Raw genomic sequence first — 19,264 nt, 5'->3', positions numbered from 1 at the left:
TTGGCCACCATGGTGAAAACACGTCTCTACTAAAATACAAAAATTAGCCAGGCATGGTGGCTTGCTCCTGTAATCCCAGCTACTTGGGAGGCTGAGGCAGGAGAATCACTTGAACCTGGGAGGCAAAGGTTGCAGTGAACCGAGATCGTGCCACTGCACTCCAGCCTGGGTGACAGAGCTAGACTTCATTTCCAAAAAAAAAGAAAAAAAGAAAAAGTGAGGCCTGGTGGTGTGTGCCCATAGTCCCAACCACTAAGGAAGCTGAAGCAAGAGGGTCACTTGAGCCTGGGAGTTGGAGGCTGCAGTGAGCCATGATTGTACCACTGTACTCCAGCAGGGGCAACCAAGTGAGACCTTGACTTTTTTTGTTGTTGTTGACATGGACTTTCACTCTTGTGGCCCAAGCTGGAGTGGAATCACGTGATCTCAGCTCACCACAACCTCCGCCTCCCAGCTTCAAGCGATTCTCTTGCCTCAGCCTCCTGAGTAGCTGGGATTACAGGCATCTGCCACCACGCCTGGTTAATTTTGTATTTTTAGTAGAGATGGGGTTTCTCCATGTTGGTCAGGCTGGTCTCAAACTCCCGACCTCAGGTGATCTGCCTACCTCAGCCTCCCAAAGTGCTGGAATTATAGGCACAAGCCACCGCCCTCAGTGACCTTGCCTCTTTAAAAAAAAAAAAAAAAAAAAGTGAACCCTAGAAAAGGACTGTATTGGCATTAAAGGTACTTGAGGAACTCCTTTAAATGCAGATGTCACAGAGGCAGCTTTTAGCCTGGAATGGATGACATTTAGGGAGACACTGAAGCAACCTAGGGTGCAGGCTTGTGGGAGAAGAGAGCTAACAATCATGGAGCTTCTTACTGTTGGGCATTACTTACCTCCATCACCTCATTTGACCTCCCAGCCATGCCCTGGCATTAACTGCATTTTGCCCATGAGAAAACAGGCTCTGAGAAGTTTGTAATTTGCTTTGGGTCACCACAGCATCCAGTTCCAGTTCTGCCTGGCTCAATCCCAAGGACAGTATGAAGCATACAGGATGTGAGGTGAACTGCAGGTGTATGAACAGAGGAATTTAAGAGAAGAATGCTGCTAGCAGAGCAGTAGGGGAAGGAATAAAACTGATTTTAGAGCAGGTCTGTGCCAGCAACAGTCATGTACCCATGAAGATGTTAGAGGTTCAACTGGTATATGGTTTGGCTGAGGTGGAAATTTAAGATTTTAGAGAAAAAAGGAAAGCCATGAATGATGTAAGGGAGAAAAGGCAGATTTGTTGACAGGATTTTCTTGAAAAACAGGGAAGTTGTAATTCATTTGAATATACTTAACAAGAAAGAAGGAATAATAAAAGATTTGTTGTCATCCAGGTATTGGTCTATTTTGAAAGTTTTCTCTCTCACCCTTTTTTGGTATGTCTTGGTGTCCAGATGCCCTTGGAAATCACTCGTAGCTTTATCCAGAACCGAGATGGGACTTATGAGCTGTTTAAATGCCCTAAAGTGGAAGTAGAGAGCATAGCAGAAACCTACGGTCGTATAGAAAAACAACCAGTGCTGCGACCCTTGGAACTAAAAACTTTCCTCAAAGTTGGTAAGTGAACTTCAAAAGCGCATCTTCCTTTGAGTGTCAGCTTGTGTACAGTACAGTACACTGTCCAAAGCTTTGGATCTTGACCTTAAACAAAGAAGACACATTCATTCACCTTGTAAAGACAATCGTGGAATAAGGTATTTTGTTTCATTTGAACCAGTGTTTTCAAAAATAAAATTGCAGGCCAGGTGTTGTGGCTCACGCCTATAATCCCAGCGCTTTGGGAGGCCGAGACAGATGAATTGCTTGACGTTAGGAGTTTTGAGACCAGCCTGGCCAACATGGTGAAACCCCGTCTCTACCACAAAAATACAAAACTTAGCCAGGCGTAGTGGCGCGTGCCTGTAGTCCCAGCTACTCGGGAGGCTGAGGCACAAGAATTGCTTGAACCCAGGAGGCAGAGGTTGCAACCCAGGAGGCAGAGATCTCAAAAACCACTGCGCTCCAGAGTGGGCGACACAGTGAGACTCAGTCTCAAAAAAAAAAAAAAAAAAAGACTTGCTGAATGAATAAGTGCATGCCAGCCGTAGTTTTAACTAATTTAGCTTTGTGATCTATCTATTGGCTCCCCTTTGTTTCTTCAGTTGTGCATTTATTCTTCCAGAAGAAATTTAGAATTTTTAATTATTCTGTCAAATTCTTGTGAATATTATATTTTTTGCTGCTCTTTTGAGTGAAATATCTATCCTGATTCTAACTTGTTATTGCCACTAACTTGTTATTGCCAGTTATGGAAATCTCTTAGTTTTAGTATACTTAGTATTAAATTGGTACCCTTGATGAAGTCCCCGTAGTGATAATAGTAAATGAAGGCTGGGCAGAGTGGCTCATGCCTGTAATCCCAGAGCTTTGGGGGCTGAGGCAGTAGGATCACTTGAGGCCAGGAGTTCAAGACCAGCCTGGGCAATATAGCAAGACCCCCACTCTACTTAAAGAACAAAAATTAAAATCTGTTCTAAGTCTATAGTTTAGACTGTACTTGAATTTCATCTGCTTTATGGTGTTTTCCAAATCAGATAACTGGCTTTTATCAGTTCTGAATTTTTTTTTTTTTTTTTTTGGAGAGGGAGTCTCGCTCTGTCACCAGGCTGGAGTGCAGCTGCATGATCTTGGCTTACCACAACCTCCGCCTCCTGGGTTCAAGTGATTCCCCTGCCTCAGCCTCCTGAGTAGCTGGGATTACAGGCGCCTACCACCACGCCTGGCTAATTTTTTGTATTTTAGTAGAGACGGGGTTTCACCGTGTCACCCAGGCTGGTCTCGAACTCCTGAGCTAAGGCAATCTGCCCACCTTGACCTCCCAAAGTGCTAGGATTACAGGCATGAGCCACCGCCCCCGGTCCTAAATTTGTTGTAAATTAATAATTTCTCTTTTAAAGTTTTTCCTAATATTTTCTTGGAACTATTTTTGTAGCTTTTAAAAGGAATACTCGGCCGAGCGCAGTGGCTCATGCCTGTAATCCCAGCACTTTGGGAGGCCTAGGCAGGTAGACTACTTGAGGCCAGGAGTTCCAGACCAGCCTGGCCAACATGGTAAAACCCCGTCTCTACTAAAAATACAAAAATCAGCCAGGTGTGGCTGGGCATGGTGGCTCATGCCTGTAATCCCAGCACTTTGGGAGGCCGAGGCGGGCAGACCACGAGGTCAGGAGATCAAGACCATCCTGGCCAACATGGTGAAACCCCGTCTCTACTAAAATGCAAAAAATTAGCCAGGTGTGGTGGTGCGTGCCTGTCGTCCCAGCTACTCAGGAGGCTGAGGTAGGGGAATTGCTTGAACCCAGGAGGCAGAGGTTGCAGTGAGCCTGAGATCGTGCCATTGCACTCCAGCCCGGGTGAGAGGGCCAGACTCTATCCCAAAAATAAATAAATAAATAAATACATAATAAAAGGAATACTCAATTTTTTTTTTTTTTTTTTTTTTTTGAGGTGGAGTCTCGCTCTGTCGCCCAGGCTGGAGTGCAGTGGCCGGATCTCAGCTCACTGCAAGCTCCGCCTCCCGGGTTCACGCCATTCTCCTGCCTCAGCCTCCCGAGTAGCTGGGACTACAGGCGCTCGCCACCGCGCCCGGCTAGTTTTTTGTATTTTTTAGTAGAGACGGGGTTTCACCGGGTTAGCCAGGATGGTCTCGATCTCCTGACCTTGTGATCCACCCGTCTCGGCCTCCCAAAGTGCTGGGATTAAGTTCTTATTATCTGAATCATCTATAATTACAGTTTAGTTTCTGTCCTCAGTACCTTGTATTTAAAATTTCAAATTAGTTGAGGCTTTTGATCTTCATATTCTTAGTTATCAATTTCTAGTTTTATTATTTTGAGGTCAGAAGACGTATCTTTAATTTCTTTCTTTTTTTTTTTTTTCTTTTTGGAGACCAAGTCTCACTCTGTCGCTCAGGCTGGAGTGCAGCGGTACGATCCTGGCTCACTGCAACCTCCATCTCCCGGATTCAAGCAATTCTCCTGCCTCAGCCGCCTGAGTAGCTGGAATTACAGGCACATGCCATCATGCCCAGCTAATTTTGTATATTTAGTAGAGACAGGGTTTACCATGTTAACCAGGCTGATCTCGAACTCCAGACCTCTGGTGATCTGCCCACCTCAGTCTCCTGAAGTGCTGGGATTATAGGCATGAGCCACCAAGCCCAGCCTTAATTTCTTTCTTTTTAGGAATTTTAAAATGTTTTTTCACTAACAACATATGATATGAATTTGTGCTAGCATAGATGTTATTTATCCAATGTAAACTCGTATATAGTTTTTGTTTGTTTGTTTTTCAGATAGAGTCTTGCTCTGTCACCCAGGCTGGAGTGCAGTGGCACGATTTCAGCTTACTACAAGCTCCGCCTCCTGGGTTCAAGTGATTCTCCTGCCTCAGCCTCCTGAGTAGCTCAGATTACAGGCGTGTGCTACCACACCCAGCTAATTTTTGTATTTTTAGTAGATACGGGGTTTCGCCATGTTGGCCAGGCTGGTCTCAAATTTCTAACCTCAGGTGATCCACCCGCCTCAGCCTCCCAAAGTGCTGGGATTACAGGCGTGAGCCACCGCGCCTGGCTATATATACCTTTTAAATCAGTCATTTTATTTTGGTGTTTAAGTCCTCTCTGTTATCTCTTTGACCTGCCAAAGACTAGAAAAGTCATTTTACCATTTTCTACTAAAATTATGTTTCCTTGAATGACTTCTTATATTTCTAAAAGCCTTTAATTATTTTAAATGCAGTGTTGTTGGTACATCAGAGTTATTGCCAGATGTTGTTAATGTAAATTGTATGTTATCAACATAAAAATAACTTTTGCCCTAAATTCTTTGTCCAGTATTACAACCGTGACACCAACTTTCTTTTGTTTTTTCTTTTATGTTTTAAATTTTTTTTTTTTTTTTTTTTTGAGATAGGGTCTTGCCCTGTTACCCAGGCTGGAGTGCAGTGGCACAATCATGGCTCACTGCAGCCTCAAACTCCTGGGCTCAAGTGATCCTCCCACCTCAGCCTCCTGAGTAGCTGGGACTACAGGCACATGTCACCATTCCCGGCTAATTTCTTTTTATTTTTAGTAGGGACAAAGTCTTACTCTGTTGCCCAGGCTGGTCTTGAACTCCTGGGTTCAAGCAGTCCTCCTGCCTCAGCCTCCCAAAGTGCTGAGATTACAGGAATAAGCCACCATGCCTGGCCTGTTTTTTTTTTTTTTTTTTTTTTTTTTTGAGACGGAGTCTCGCTCTGTCACCCAGGCTGGAGTGCAGTGGCCGGATCTCAGCTCACTGCAAGCTCCGCCTCCCGGGTTCATGCCATTCTCCTGCCTCAGCCTCCCGAGTAGCTGGGACTACAGGCGCCCGCCACCTCGCCCGGCTAGTTTTTTTGTAGTTTTAGTAGAGACGGGGTTTCACCGTGTTAGCCAGGATGGTCTCGATCTTCTGACCTCGTGATCCGCCCGTCTCGGCCTCCCAAAGTGCTGGGATTACAGGCTTGAGCCACCGCGCCCGGCCTGTTTTTTATTTTTTTAATGTTTGCCATCCATTTAGTTTTAACTTTTTTGTGATATTGTTTTAATTGAATCTGTCTTTTTTCAGAGACAGGGTCTTGCCATGTTGCTCAGGCTGGAGTGCAGTGGCTATTTCTAGGTGTGATCATAGTACACTACAGCCTTGAACTCCTGGGTTCAAGTGATCCTTCCACTTGGCCTCCCAAGGAGCTGGGACTACAGGCACACACCACCAGGCCCAACTTAGATGAATCTTTTATCAACATTATATAGTTGGTTTTGACTTTTTCTAATTTTAATAGTCTATCCTCTTTATATTTATTATAATTGATATAGTTGGTCTTCTGTGTTATTTTTTGCTAAATGGACTATGTTCTCTGCCTTGTCTTCATAGTTTTTGAAGGTGATACCATATTCTTTTTTTTTTTTTTTGAGACAGAGTTTCACTCTTATTGCCCAGGCTGGAGTGCAATGGGGCAATCTCGGCTCACTGCAACCTCTGCCTCCCGGGTTCAAGCAATTCTCCTGCCTCAGTCTCCCAAAGAGCTGGGATTACAAGGCATGTGCCACCACATCCAGCTAATTTTGTATTTTTAGCAGAGACGGGGTTTCTCCACATTGGTCAGACTGGTCTCGAACTCCCAACCTCAGGTGATCTGCCCACCTCAGCCTCCCAAAGTGCTGGGTTATAGGCATGAGCCACTGCACCCGGCCAGTGATACCATATTCTTATGTTTAGTTCTACTAGTGTTTAATTTTGAATTTTTCTTTCTTTTCTTCTTCTTTTTTTTTTTTTTTTGAGATGGAGTCTTGCTTTATCGCCCAGGCTGGAGGGCAGTAACGCGACCTTGGCTCACTGCACCCTCTGCCTCCCAGGTTCAAGTAATTCTCTTGTCTCAGCCTCCCCAGTAGCTGGGACTACAGGCACCCACCACCATGCCCGGCTAATTTTTGTATTTTTGGTAGAGATGGGGTTTCACCATATTGGTCAGGCTGGTCTCGAACTCTGACCTCAGTGATCCACCCGCCTCAGCCTCCTAAAGTGCTGGGATTACAGGCATGAGCCACCATACCCGGCCTAATTTTGTATTTTTCAAAAGTATTCTTTAACCTGAGTTTGTCTATGTTTAAATCTTTGACCTGACAGGGCACAGTGGCTCACACCTATAATCCCAGAATGTTGGGAGGCTGAGGTTGGAGGACAGCTTGAACCCAGGAGTTTGAGACCAGCCTGGGCAACACAGGGAGACCCCATCTCTATAAAAGAATTTTTAAAATTAGCTGGGGGCTCCTCTGCCTATGAAGTAGCCATTCTTTATTCCTTTACCTTTTTTTTTTTTTTTTTGAGATGGAGTGTCGCTCTATCTCCCAGACTGGAGTGCAGTGGTGCGATCTCAGCTCACTGCAAGCTCTGCCTCCCGGGTTCATGCCATTCCATTCTCCTGCCTCAGCCTCCCAAGTAGCTGGGACGACAGGCGCCCACTACCACACCCAGCTAATTTTTTTGTGTTTTTAGTAGAGACGAGGTTTCACCATGTTAGCCAGGATGGTCTTGATCTCCTGACCTCGTGATCTGCCCGCCTCAGCCTCCCAAAGTGCTGGGATTACAGGTGTGAGCCACCGCGCCTGGCCTGAGATACAGTCTTGCTCTGTCACCAGGCTGGAGTGCAGTGGTGCAATCTTGACTTACTGCAACCTCCACCTCCCAGGTTAAAGCGATTCTCCTGCCTCTGCCTCCTGAGTAGCTGGGACTTCAGGCCCGTGCCACCACACCCAGCTAATTTTTGTATTTTTAGTAGAGACAGGGTTTCACCATGTTGGCCAGGATGGTTTTGATCTCTTGACCTTGTGATCTGCCTGCCTTGGCCTCCCAAAGTGCTGGGATTACAGGTGTGAGCCACCACGCCCAGCCTCCTTTACTTTCTTAATAAACTTACTTTCAAAAAAAAAAAAAATTAGCCAGGAATGGTGGTACATGCCTGTGGTCCCAGCTACTTCAGAGGCTGAGGTGGGAGGGTTGCTTGGGCTCTGGAGGTCGAGGCTGCAGTGAGCCATGATTGTGTCACTACACTCCAGGCGGGGCGAAACACCAAGACCTTGTCTCAAAAAAAAAAAGAAAAAGAAAAACTTTGATTCTCTGGAATTTATCATGATGTAACTTATGTAAGTTATAGATAAGGTTCCACCACCTTTTATTTTCTTCCAGATGGTTATCTGGTTGATACAAACTGGATTTATTATAAGAAACACTTATTTGTTTTTATTTTAGTAGTTACAAATGCCATCTTTATCTTAGGCTAACTAAATTCCTGTTCTATTTGTGTCTATTTCTAGTCTTTCTGTTTTGTTCCTTTAATCTGTCTAGATGCATGCCAGTACCACACTCTTTTGGTTATTATGGGTTTGTAATATATTTTAGAACTATGTCAGATTTTTTTTTTTTAGTAGAAATTTCTGGCCGGGCGTGGTGGCTCACACCTGTAATCCCAGCACTTTGGGAGGCCGAGGCAGGCAGATCACGAGGTTAGCAGATCGAGACCATCCTGGCTAACACTGTGAAACCCCGTCTCTACTAAAAATACAAAAAAATTAGGCCAAGCGTGGTGGCTCAAGCCTGTAATCCCAGCACTTTGGGAGGCCGAGACGGGCGGATCACGAGGTCAGGAGATCGAGGCCATCCTGGCTAACCCGGTGAAACCCCGTCTCTACTAAAAAAAGTACAAAAAAAACTAGCCGGGCGAGGTGGCGGGCGCCTGTAGTCCCAGCTACTCGGGAGGCTGAGGCAGGAGAATGGCGTAAACCCAGGAGGTGGAGCTTGCAGTGAGCTGAGATTTGGCCACTGCACCCCAGCCCGGGCGACAGAGCGAGACTCCATCTCAAAAAAAAAAAAAAAAAAAAATTAGCCGGGCGTGGTGGCGGACGCCTGTAGTCCCAGCTACTCAGGAGGCTGAGGCAGGAGAATGGCGTGAACCCAGAAGGCAGAGCTTGCAGTGAGCCAAGATCGTGCCACTGCACTCCCGCCTGGGCGACAGAGCAAAACTCCGTCTCAAAAAAAAAAAAAAAAAATTTCTTACACAGATGGGGGTCTCGCTATATTGCTCAGGCTGGTCTTGAACTCCTGACCTCAAGCGATCCACCCTGGTCCTCCCAAAGTGCTGGGGTTACAGGCATGAGCCACTGTGCCCAGCTGACCATGTAGATTTTAATTCTACTCTTTGTGGTTCTTGAAATTTGGCCTTTTCTTGTTTGTCTTCCTTTTACTCTCATCCAGCTGCCTTTTCTTCCCAGTCTGGGCTCTTCTTATGATTCTGGCCTTATTTCCATAAAGGCCAGATCTTATTTTTTTCTTTTGTGGATGCTAAACAGTTCCCTGAAATTTCTGTTGTTTTTTTTTTGAGACAGAGTCTTGCTCTGTCACCTAGGCTGGAGTACAGTGGCGTGATCTCAGCTCACTGCAACCTCCACCTTCTGGGTTCAAGCGATTCTCCTGCCTCAGCCTCCCGAGTAGCTGGGGATTACAGGTGCCCACCACTATGCCCAGATAATTTTTGTATTTTTAGTAAAGACGGAGTTTCACCACCTTGGCCAGGCTGGTCTCGAACTCCTGACCTCATGATCCACCCGCCTCGGCATCCCAAAGTGCTGGGATTACCAGGCGTGAGCCACTGCACCTGGCTGTTTAAATTTTCTTTTGGATAGATCAGTCATTGCTTTCCCTTCCTTTAATTCTTCTAGTTATTTACTCCCTTTTCCTTATATAGTTTTTTTTTTTTTAAACTTCCTGTTCTTTTCTTATTACTGAACAGATTAAGATCTGTCCAGACTTTGGGAGGCTAAGGTGGGCAGATCACGAGGTCAGGAGATCAAGACCTTCCTGGCTAACACGGTGAAACCCCGTCTCTACTAAAAATACAAAAAAAAATTAGCCAGGCATGGTGGCGGGCGCCTGTAGTCCCAGCTACTCGGGAGGCTGAGGCAGGAGAATGGTGTGAACCTGGGAGGCAGAGCTTGCAGTGAGCTGAGATCGAGCCACTGCACTCCAGCCTGGGCGACAGAGAGAGACTCCATCTCAAAAAACAAAAACAAAAACAAAAAAACAAGATCTTTCCAGACTCAAAGTTTGGTAACAGGCAGATTGCTTGGGATCACTCCTGCGTGATGGCTGGCTCCCTCTCAGATCTGTATGTGAGGTGCTGATGCAGAGTTCTCATATCTATTATTTCTCTTTCCTACCACAGTGGCATCTCCTGAACATCTCTGCCTCCTTCATTGCTAATAATGGAATATAGGAAAAAACACACAAAACTAAGATTCCCCACATACACAGTTTTCAGGGGTTTCTCCTCTTTCTCCCACCCAAATTGCTTTACTAGTGCAGACTGTACTTTCCAGAACACACTCTGCCACTGCTATTCACTTTTTTTTTTTTTTTTTTTTTTTTTTGAGGTAGAGTCTTATTCTGTTGCCTAGGCTGGAATGCAGTGGTGTGATCTCAGCTCACTGCAACCTCTGCTTCCCAGGTTCAAGCAATTCTTTTGTCTCAGCTTTCTGAGTAGCTGAGATTACAGGTGCGTGCCACCACACCCAGCTAATTTTTGTATTTTTAGTAGAGACAGAGTTTCACCATGTTGATCAGGCTGGTCTCGAACTCCTAACCTCATGATCTGCCCGGCTTGGCCTCCCAAAGTGCTGGGTTTACAGATGTGAGCAACTGCACCTAGCCCTGCTATTCAACTTTAACCATGCACCTACCCTCCCCCAAGTCCCCTTTGCAGTCATCAAGAATTCAGGTACATGAGTGGGGAGGGGGTATGTGTGAGATGTTCTAAAGGAAAGGAAGTGGCACTACTCATTTGCTGCTGTGTACAAGTAGTAGCCAGGGCACAAACAGTGAGAGAGAGAGAGTATTTTCCTGCCTTGTTCCATGTAGCCTCCCTTTATGAAGGAAAGATGGGATATGCTATGGCCAAAGTCTGGGTGGATTTCTTTCCATCCATCTCCACCTGTTTTATATTTCCTCCCAGAAGCTGCCAGTGGTCTTAGTGTTCATCAGTTGTGAGTTTTCATCTTTTTCTATGTCTTCATTGATATTTAAGTGAAAAGTTGGCAGCAACTCCAGATATCATTTGAAATGGAAGCTAGAATGTCTGTGACTAACATGAGCTAGATAATACCTAACATTTATATTCTATGACTGAAAGAAACCAAACAGACCAAAATACCCTGCCAATAAGGTTGTTAGTCCAGGGTGGATGGATGCTTTGTTTCTCATCATATCAGTGATATCTTAGTCTTTGTGGGAAAGAAAGGACCAAAAGAAGTTGAGGGAAGGAGTTTAAACGGGGTGACTATTTAGGCTAAAGTGGAGAGAGAGTAACACAGTGAAGTGAAAAGTAAAATGTAGGCCAGGCGCAGTGGCTCATGCCTGTAATCCCCACACTTTGGGAGGCCGAGGTGGAAAGATCACCAGAGGTCAGGAGTTCGAGACCAGCCTGGCCAAGATGGTGAAACCCTGTCTCTACTAAAAATACAAAAATTAGCTGGACATGGTGGTGCGTGCCTGTAGTCCCAGCTACTTGGAAGGCTGAGGCCGAAGAATCACCTGAACCCAGGAAGCGGAGGTTGCAGTGAAACAACATTGCAACACTGCACTCCAGCCTGGGCAACAGAGCAAGACTCCATCTCAAAAAACAAAAACAAAAAATAAAAAGTAAAATACTAGCTTATGAAGTCGAAGGTTAAGTAGTGCTGAGAGAAAAATGTGTATACATTATTAATCAGGGTCCTCTCCTCCATCCTTCTTGTTTTTTTGTTTTTTGGGGGTGTTTTTTGAGGCGGAGTCTTGCTCTGTTGCCCAGGCTAGAGTCCAGTGGTGCAATCTCAACTTACTGAAGCCTCCATCTTCTGGGTTTAAGCGATTCTTCTGCCTTAGCCTCCAAAGTAACTGGGATTACAGGAGCATGCCACCACACCTGGCTAATTTTTGTATTTTTAGTAGAGATGGTTTTGCCATGTTGGTCAGGCTAGTCTTGAACTCCTGACCTCAAGTGATCCACCCACCTCAGCCTCCCAAAGTGCTGAAATTACAGGCATGAGCCACTGCCCCTGGTCCATCCTTCTTGTTTTCTTATATTACTTTGTTGGTTTTTTTTTTTGTTTTTTTTTTGTTTTTTTTTTTTTTGAGACAGAGTCTCGCTCTGCCGCCCAGGCTGGAGTGCAGTGGCCGGATCTCAGCTCACTGCAAGCTCCGCCTCCCGGGTTCACGCCATTCTCCTGCCTCCGCCTCCCGAGTAGCTGGGACTACAGGCGCCCGCCACCTCGCCCGGCTAGTTTTTTTTTTGTATTTTTTAGTAGAGACGGGGTTTCACCATGTTAACCAGGATGGTCTCGATCTCCTGACCTCGTGATCCGCCCGTCTCGGCCTCCCAAAGTGCTGGGATTACAGGCTTGAGCCACCGCGCCCGGCCACTTTGTTTTTTTTGAGATAGGGTCTCACTGTATTGCCCAGGCTGGCATTGAAGTACTGGGCTCAAGCAATCCTCCCACCTCAGTCTCCCAAGTAGTTGGGACTAGCGGCACATTTCACCACACCTGGCTAATTTTTTTGTAGAGACAGGGTCTCACTTTGTTGCATAGGATGGTCTTCAACTCCTGGCCTCAAGCTATCCTCCTGCCTTGCCCTCCAACACTGTTGGGATTACAGGTGTCAGCTACCACGCCTGGCCTAAATATATAGTTTTAACTTCATGATGGCTGGGTGTGGTGAGTCACGCCTGTAATCCCAGCACTTGGGAGTCTGAGATGGGCAGATCACAAGGTCAGGAGATCGAGACCATCCTGGCTAACACGGTGAAACCCCATCTCTACTAAAAATACAAAAAATTAGCCAGGTGTGGTGGCACACGCCTGTAATCCCAGCTACTCAGGAAGCTGAGGGAGGAGAATCGCTTGAACCTGGGAGGCAAAGGTTGCAGTGAGCCAAGATCACGCCACTGCACTCCAGCCTGGGAGACAGAGTAAGACTCCGTCTCAAAAAACAAAACAAAAACAAAAACTTAATGATGATCAATAAATCTGATATCCCAGTCACCACTGAATTTATAAACCTCATTCCGCCTTCTGATTATCAAAGCTGAACAGACTGCTCCAATTCCAGACACTTTTTCTTGCAATTAGGAACACCTATTAAAGTGTACTAATACTCCTTTTTACTCTTTAGGCAACACTTCCCCAGATCAAAAGGAACCAACACCTTTCATCATCGAGTGGATCCCAGATATCCTTCCCCAATCTAAGATTGGTGAGCTGCGGATCAAGTTTGAGTATGGCCACCACCGGAATGGGCATGTGGCAGAGTACCAAGACCACCGGCCTGCCTTGGACCAGCCCTTGGAACTGGCCCCTCTGACCACTATCACTTTCCCCTAAGGCAAAACAAGAGAATAATCTTTTGCTGCTTAATTTGCACATCCCCACCCCTTGACAACTTTAAATACTAGTTACGCACTTAGATGGCCCTGTTCCTTAGTGAACTGCTCTTAGCTAAGATGCAAATTCTCAGTGCTTTCAAGTAGATTCTGCTGAAGAAAATCTCTTGTAAATAGCCTTTTTGGTGCTGCTGTGTACAGTCTTCATTATGCATTGGGCAGTATTTCTGGCTAGAGTTTTAAAAGGAACAGAAAGAAAACCAGCTTATTTTCCTTCTTATGAACTCATTTTTAGCGTTTATTTCAACCTTTTGCTAATTATCTGAGAAATTTGCAGCACTCAGCCATACACGAACAGTGTTGGGAAGTTAACACCTGGCTAGGGCAGAATGTTAAAGACCATCTTGGCAGAGTTCCAGCCATGCTCTTTATTCTGTTCTCAAAGCACAGCGTCACTAGTTTTTCCAAATTATATCATGGTCACCTTTTTATAAAATTATAAATTTTGGGGGGTGGGATTTAACTGATAGTGATACAGGAAAAAGAGATCCAGGTGTCAAGGGAATATTGCTATTTCAAACTAATGCTTGTAATAGCTTGTTCACTTAATATTTGTATCTTTATATGTTCTCCAAACAGTAAAATTCAATTACTGTTTCTGAGTTCAATGATCACAGAATAGAGATACTGAAAAACTCAGAAGTATAAGCCTATCTTTAAGGAGGAAAGAAGGGAATGAACATTTCTTGCATGCCTACTATGTGCCAGGTACTTTGTTTTTGTTTGTTTTTTGAGATGGAGTCTCACTCTGTCGCCAGGCTGGAGTGCAGCCAGGCTGGAGTGCAGTGGCGCGATCTTGGCTCACTGCAACCTCCGCCTCCCAGGTTCAAGCGATGCTCCTGCCTCAGCCTCCCAAGTAGCTGAGACTACAGGCGCCCCCCACTACGCCCAGCTAATTTTTTTTTTTTTTGTATTTTTAGTAGAGATGGGGTTTCACTATGTTGACCGGGCTGGTCTTGAACTCCTGACCTTGTGACCCACCCGCCTCAGCCTCCCAAAGTGCTGGGATTACAGGCGTGAGCCACCGCGCCCGGCTGTACGAAGTACTTTCTCAGCTCACTGCAAGCTCCGCCTCCCAGGTTTATGCCATTCTTCTGCCTCAGCCTCCTGAGTAGCTGGGACTACAGGCGCCGCCACCTCGCCCGGCTAGTTTTTTGTAGTTTTTAGTAGAGACAGGGTTTCACCGTGTTAGCCAGGATGGTCTTGATCTCCTGACCTCGTGATCCGCCCGTCTCGGCCTCCCAAAGTGCTGGGATTACAGGCTTGAGCCACCGCGCCCGGCCTGTACCAGGTACTTTCCATTGCAAGTGACAGAAAGCCAGTTAACCAGCTTGGGCAAAATAGGCATGAATAATCTTTTGCTGCTTAATTTGCACATCCCCACCCCTTGACAACTTTAAATACTAGTTACGCACTTAGATGGCCCTGTTCCTTAGTGAACTGCTCTGTGACTGGTTTGTGGACACTAAAGTCAAGCTAGACAACCATACTGGGCTGGAGCTGATGTGGCTGGGCCTCAGGACCTGTGGAGCTAGGGTCCATCTGACCCATTTCTGCCTCTCTCTGGGGCTTCATTTGATCTCAGCACAGAGCAGCCCCTCCTGATAGGAATTCTGGCTCCTGAAGTGCCTGAATGTTGGCTTCCTCACTGGAACAGGACTGACTGCTCCACTCTCTGATCCAAAAGGCAGAACCCCTCCCACCCCCCCCAAAAAGGCACTGATTGGCCTAACAGAGGGGGAGACATTTTTGGTAAGAGAGGTGCTATGCCCCTAAAAGAGAAGGAATAACCACATTGTGTTGTCTACCCTGTATGATTGAGGGGCTGGTTTGTGTCAGCTCCTACGTGCATCAGACAATGGGGGAAATTGTTGAGAATCCAGGGAGGTGCACAGAGACCTAGAATTTGAATTGGGCTTCAAAGGAGAGGAAGGGTTTGGATAGGTGTGGAGAAGATAAAACTAGATGAGGCATGCCAGGCACAGTGGCTCACGCCTGTAATCCCAGCACTTTGGGAGGCTGAGGTGGGCAGATCACGAGGTCAAGAGATTGAGACCATCCTGGCCAACATGGTGAAACCCCGTCTCTACTAAAAATACAAAAATTAGCTAGGTGTGTTGGTGCACGCCTGTAATCCCAGCTACTTGGGAGGCTGAGGCAGGAAAATCGCTTGAACCTGGGAGGCAGAGGTTGCAGTGAGCCAAGATCGCACCACTGCACTCCACCCTGGCCACAGAGTGAGACTCTGTCTCAAAAAACAAAACGAAACAAAACAAAAACTAGATAAGGCAAAGGCTTGCCTAAAGAGCAGGAACACTCAAGGAAAGACCGTGGTTGGCCATTCTGAGAAATCCTTCAACCTGAGAATTTGGAGGACATCACTCACAGCTTTTTGACAAAACACACCTGTGGGTGACAGGCAGATGCCTGGTCTAGTAATACCTGACAGTCAGAAGAACCACAGGGCCATAAAACACACAGGTGGCAAATCATCCACCCAAAGAGGACTCTACTCAAGCAGTCAAATCTTCCCCGTAGTACCACTCCAGCACAGTATCACAGCCCATCACAATCAGGAATGGAGTTCAGAGTCCCTCCTTTTTTTCTTTTTTCTTTTTTTTTTTTTTTTGAGACGGAGTCTTGCTCTGTCACCCAGGCTGGAGTGCAGTGGCCAGATCTCAGCTCACTGCAAGCTCCTCCTCTCGGGTTCACGCCATTCTCCTGCCTCAGCCTCCCTAGTAGCTGGGACTACAGGCACCCGCCACTTCGCCCGGCTAGTTTTTTTTTGTATTTTTTAGTAGAGACGGGGTTTTACCGTGTTAGCCAGGATAGTCTCGATCTCCTGACCTCGTGATCCGCTCGTCTCGGCCTCCCAAAGTGCTGGGATTACAGGCTTGAGCCACCGCGCCCGGCCGTCCCTCCTTTTTTTCTAACTTGACACCCTCTCTACCAAGTCAAGCACAGGCCTAGGAGGACCAGTACAACTGCTGCACCAACTCCCAGCCTCCAGACACCTCTGGGCCAACATCAGTGTTGATCTCATTTCGGGCCTGCCCCACTCTCAGAGTGGTCCTAGAAACTCCCACAGCAACACTCCTCAAACCCCACATCCACTTACCTCCCCACCCATACACATTCCCACATTTACTGTCCATTGCACCCCTCCTCCATCAGTCAATGGGATCTCTAAGGACTGCCCAGCTGCTGCCTCTCCAAGCTAAGCCACCATTTGTAGTCTGGAGAGAACAGCTTAAAACCCTCCATACCCACGCGGCCTGCTGTCTACCGCATAGACTGATCATTCTCAGACTGAGTGTATCAATAAGTCAGAGGGACGCCTTCTTAACTCTTCCTCCTCCAGGCAACGTGGCTGGACCCCCCCAACATCATGGTCATGATGAGAACAACAACTTGCCACTCCTTCACCCAGAACACTTTGCTTCTAATCTACTACGGCCCTGGCTCTACCAGTACTACTATTGTCTCAACAGATTGCATATATATATATATATACACACACACACACACACACACACTTTTTTTTTTTTTTTTTTTTTGAGATGGAGTCCCACTCTGTCACCTAGGCTGGAGTGCAGTGGCGCAATCTTCGCTCACCACAACCTCTGCCTCCCAGGTTCAAGCTATTCTCTTGCCTCAGCCTCCTGAGTAGCTGGGATTACAGACACACACCACCATGCCCGACTAATTTTTTTGTATTTTTGGTAGAGATAGGTTTTCGCCATGTTGGCCAGGCTGATCTCGAACTCCTGACCTCAGGTGATCTGCCTGCCTTGACCTCCTGAAGTGTGCTGGGATTACAGGTGTGAGTTACCACGCCCAGCCAGATTGCTAATATTTAGAAGCTACTTGGGAACCTCCAAAACTCTTTAACTCCAAGAACTATCCACCCAAGAGATCTGTAGGCATGCCACCTGACTTTCAAGGTACCATATGTCATCAGCCCTGTGGCCTTGTGGACCCACTAATTCCCAATCACCTAAATTCATCCCATCTTTCAGTGACTGCTGTCCTGGGCTGGAGTCAATGCCCTGCCCTTCCCTCCAGCCCACATGTGCATACGCAAGCACACATCATACATACTCCAGCCCTCATCCAACAGACACTGTTCTGTCAGAACCTCAGCCAGCTCCTCCTATCCCTGGTTCTCCCCTGTCCGAAAACACCCAGAATATGCCCTCAGCTAGAAGAACCCAGAGAAGTCTCTCTATACTCTGCTGGAGGGGATGGGCAGGGGTTACTCTCCCCAAGCTCTGTGAATTATAACAACTAGGTACCCTCTAAGTCATAGACAAAACAAAAAAGTCAGCCACAGGGGGGCAGCCCTTCTGTCTATTAGTGAATTTTCTCAAGAGATCTGATTACCTGCTTCACCTATTTCTTCTTCGTTTATCTCCCGGATTCTGATTTCCCGGTTTTCCTGTGTGGCAGATCATATTTTCTGACACTCGTAGTATTTTTTTTTTTTTAGACGCAGTTTCGCTCGTGTTACCCAGGCTGGAGTGCAATGGCACGATCTCGGCTCACCACAACCTCCGCCTGCCGGGTTCAAGCAATTCTCCTGTCTCAGCCTCTCCAGTAACTGGGATTACAGGCATGCGCCACCCATGCCCAGCTAATTGTGTATTTTCAGTAGAGATGGAGTTTCTCCATATAGGTCAGGCTGGTCTCAAACTCCCGACCTCAGGTGATCCGCCTGCTTCCGCCTCCCAAAGCGCGGGGATTGCAGGCGTGAGCCACCGCGCCCAGCCTTGATTTTTTTTTTTTTTTTTAAATCCTCCTTACTGACCTTGCTCCCTGCTTGCCTGACTTCCCATCATCCAGTTCTGCAAGCACCCTTCGCATCTACCATCCCACCTGCTGTACCAAGGGAGCAGGATCACTTACTTACAACAGCACTTCTCAAACTTTAATGTGCACAGGAATCACCCAGGGACATAGTTAAAATGCATATTCTGATGTAGAAGCTTTATTTTTAAAAATTTCTGAGACAGTTTCGCTCTTATTGCCCAGGCTGGAGTGTAATGGAACAGTTTTGGCCCACTGTAACTGCTGTCTCCCGGGTTCAAGCCATTCTCCTGTCTCAGCCTCCCAAGTAGCTGGGATTACAGGCACCCGCCACCACACCCGGCTAATTTTTGTATTTTTAGTAGAGACGGGGTTTCAACATATTGTCCAGGGTGGTCTCGAACTCCTGACCTCAGATGATCCACCCGCCTTGGCCTCCCAAAGTGCTGGGATTACAGGTGTGAGGCATCGCACGTGGCCCGATTCAGAAGTTTTAAAAGTGTGATCCAGGATTCTGCATTTCCATCAAGCTTCCAAGTGATGCCTAAAGTGCTGGACAGCAGAGATGCTGCTGGCCTGCAGACTGCACTTAGAGTAGCAGGTCTAATGCCTGACAGTCAGGTAACGTCCCTCCCACCTTTCACTGTCACTCATGGGGAGGGCCGTGCTGGAGATGGGTGGCACTGGAGATGGGTGGCACTTAACTAGTGGCCAGGGCTTTGTGCCACTCTCTCATGAAATTGCTCCAACTGGTGGGGCACTAGCCTTATTCCTTATAACTAGTTCCCCACTCAGCAGTTCAAGAAGTACAAATGGGTTCTGTAGCTCTGTGAATCCCCTGCACAACTCTTCACTGTCTTCCCCACTCCCACCATCTTGCAGGTTGACAGCTTAGAGCCTGGGTTTGAAACCCCAGTCTGCCACTCTCTCATGCGCAGCCTTTGGCATGACTCTGAGCCCCCGTTTCCTCCTCTGGATGATTTGAATAGTGATTAGATACCGTGGAGGAATCGCTCATTTTGTCTATTGTTTGACCTTTTCCTCTTCTACCTGGTCCTATAAATTAGCCTTGAAGCTGAAAAGTGCTTTTTGTCCCTTCTTAGGAATCCTTGTAGTTAATACCACTGTATACAGTCAGACCACAATTTTGTTTCATGAAAAAGGCTGGAAGTAAACATAATGAAAGGTTAAAGATGCTTGGGGGTGCTAAGAATCATTTTCTACCTATCTTTTCCCTTTTTCCCCCAAGTCTTCTATAATTAACAATATTACCTTGATAGGTTTGAAAACAGTCAAAGTAAAATAAAGGGCATGAAATCAAGCTTCCACCCTCTCCACTGAGAACAGAAGAGAAAGAGAAACGCGCCGACCGCGCCGCGCTGGGGCTGGTCACGCGGC

The 19,264-nt window shown here is 46.6% G+C and overlaps 1 protein-coding gene across 6 annotated transcripts in view; it reads left to right on the top strand.

The window, feature by feature from the left end:
• C14H2orf42 (chromosome 14 C2orf42 homolog) overlaps positions 1–13,280 on the top strand; it is a 42,454-nt gene extending 29,174 nt beyond the window's left edge. For all 6 annotated transcript variants that reach the window (XM_007970336.3, XM_038007056.2, XM_073023054.1 and 3 more), the window contains 2 exons: positions 1,432–1,594; positions 12,793–13,280. In XM_007970336.3, the coding sequence (XP_007968527.1) occupies positions 1,432–1,594; positions 12,793–13,001 (372 nt within the window). In that variant the 3' untranslated portion in view covers positions 13,002–13,280. The remainder of the gene's footprint in view (positions 1–1,431; positions 1,595–12,792) is intronic.
• The last annotated feature ends 5,984 nt before the right edge of the window (positions 13,281–19,264 follow it).

This window comes from Chlorocebus sabaeus, chromosome 14 (genome assembly GCF_047675955.1).
Source record: "Chlorocebus sabaeus isolate Y175 chromosome 14, mChlSab1.0.hap1, whole genome shotgun sequence".
In the NCBI taxonomy this organism is placed as follows: Eukaryota; Metazoa; Chordata; class Mammalia; order Primates; family Cercopithecidae; genus Chlorocebus; species Chlorocebus sabaeus.
The sequence above is the reverse complement of the archived record's forward strand: the minus strand, read 5'-3'. Positions and strand labels throughout refer to the sequence as shown.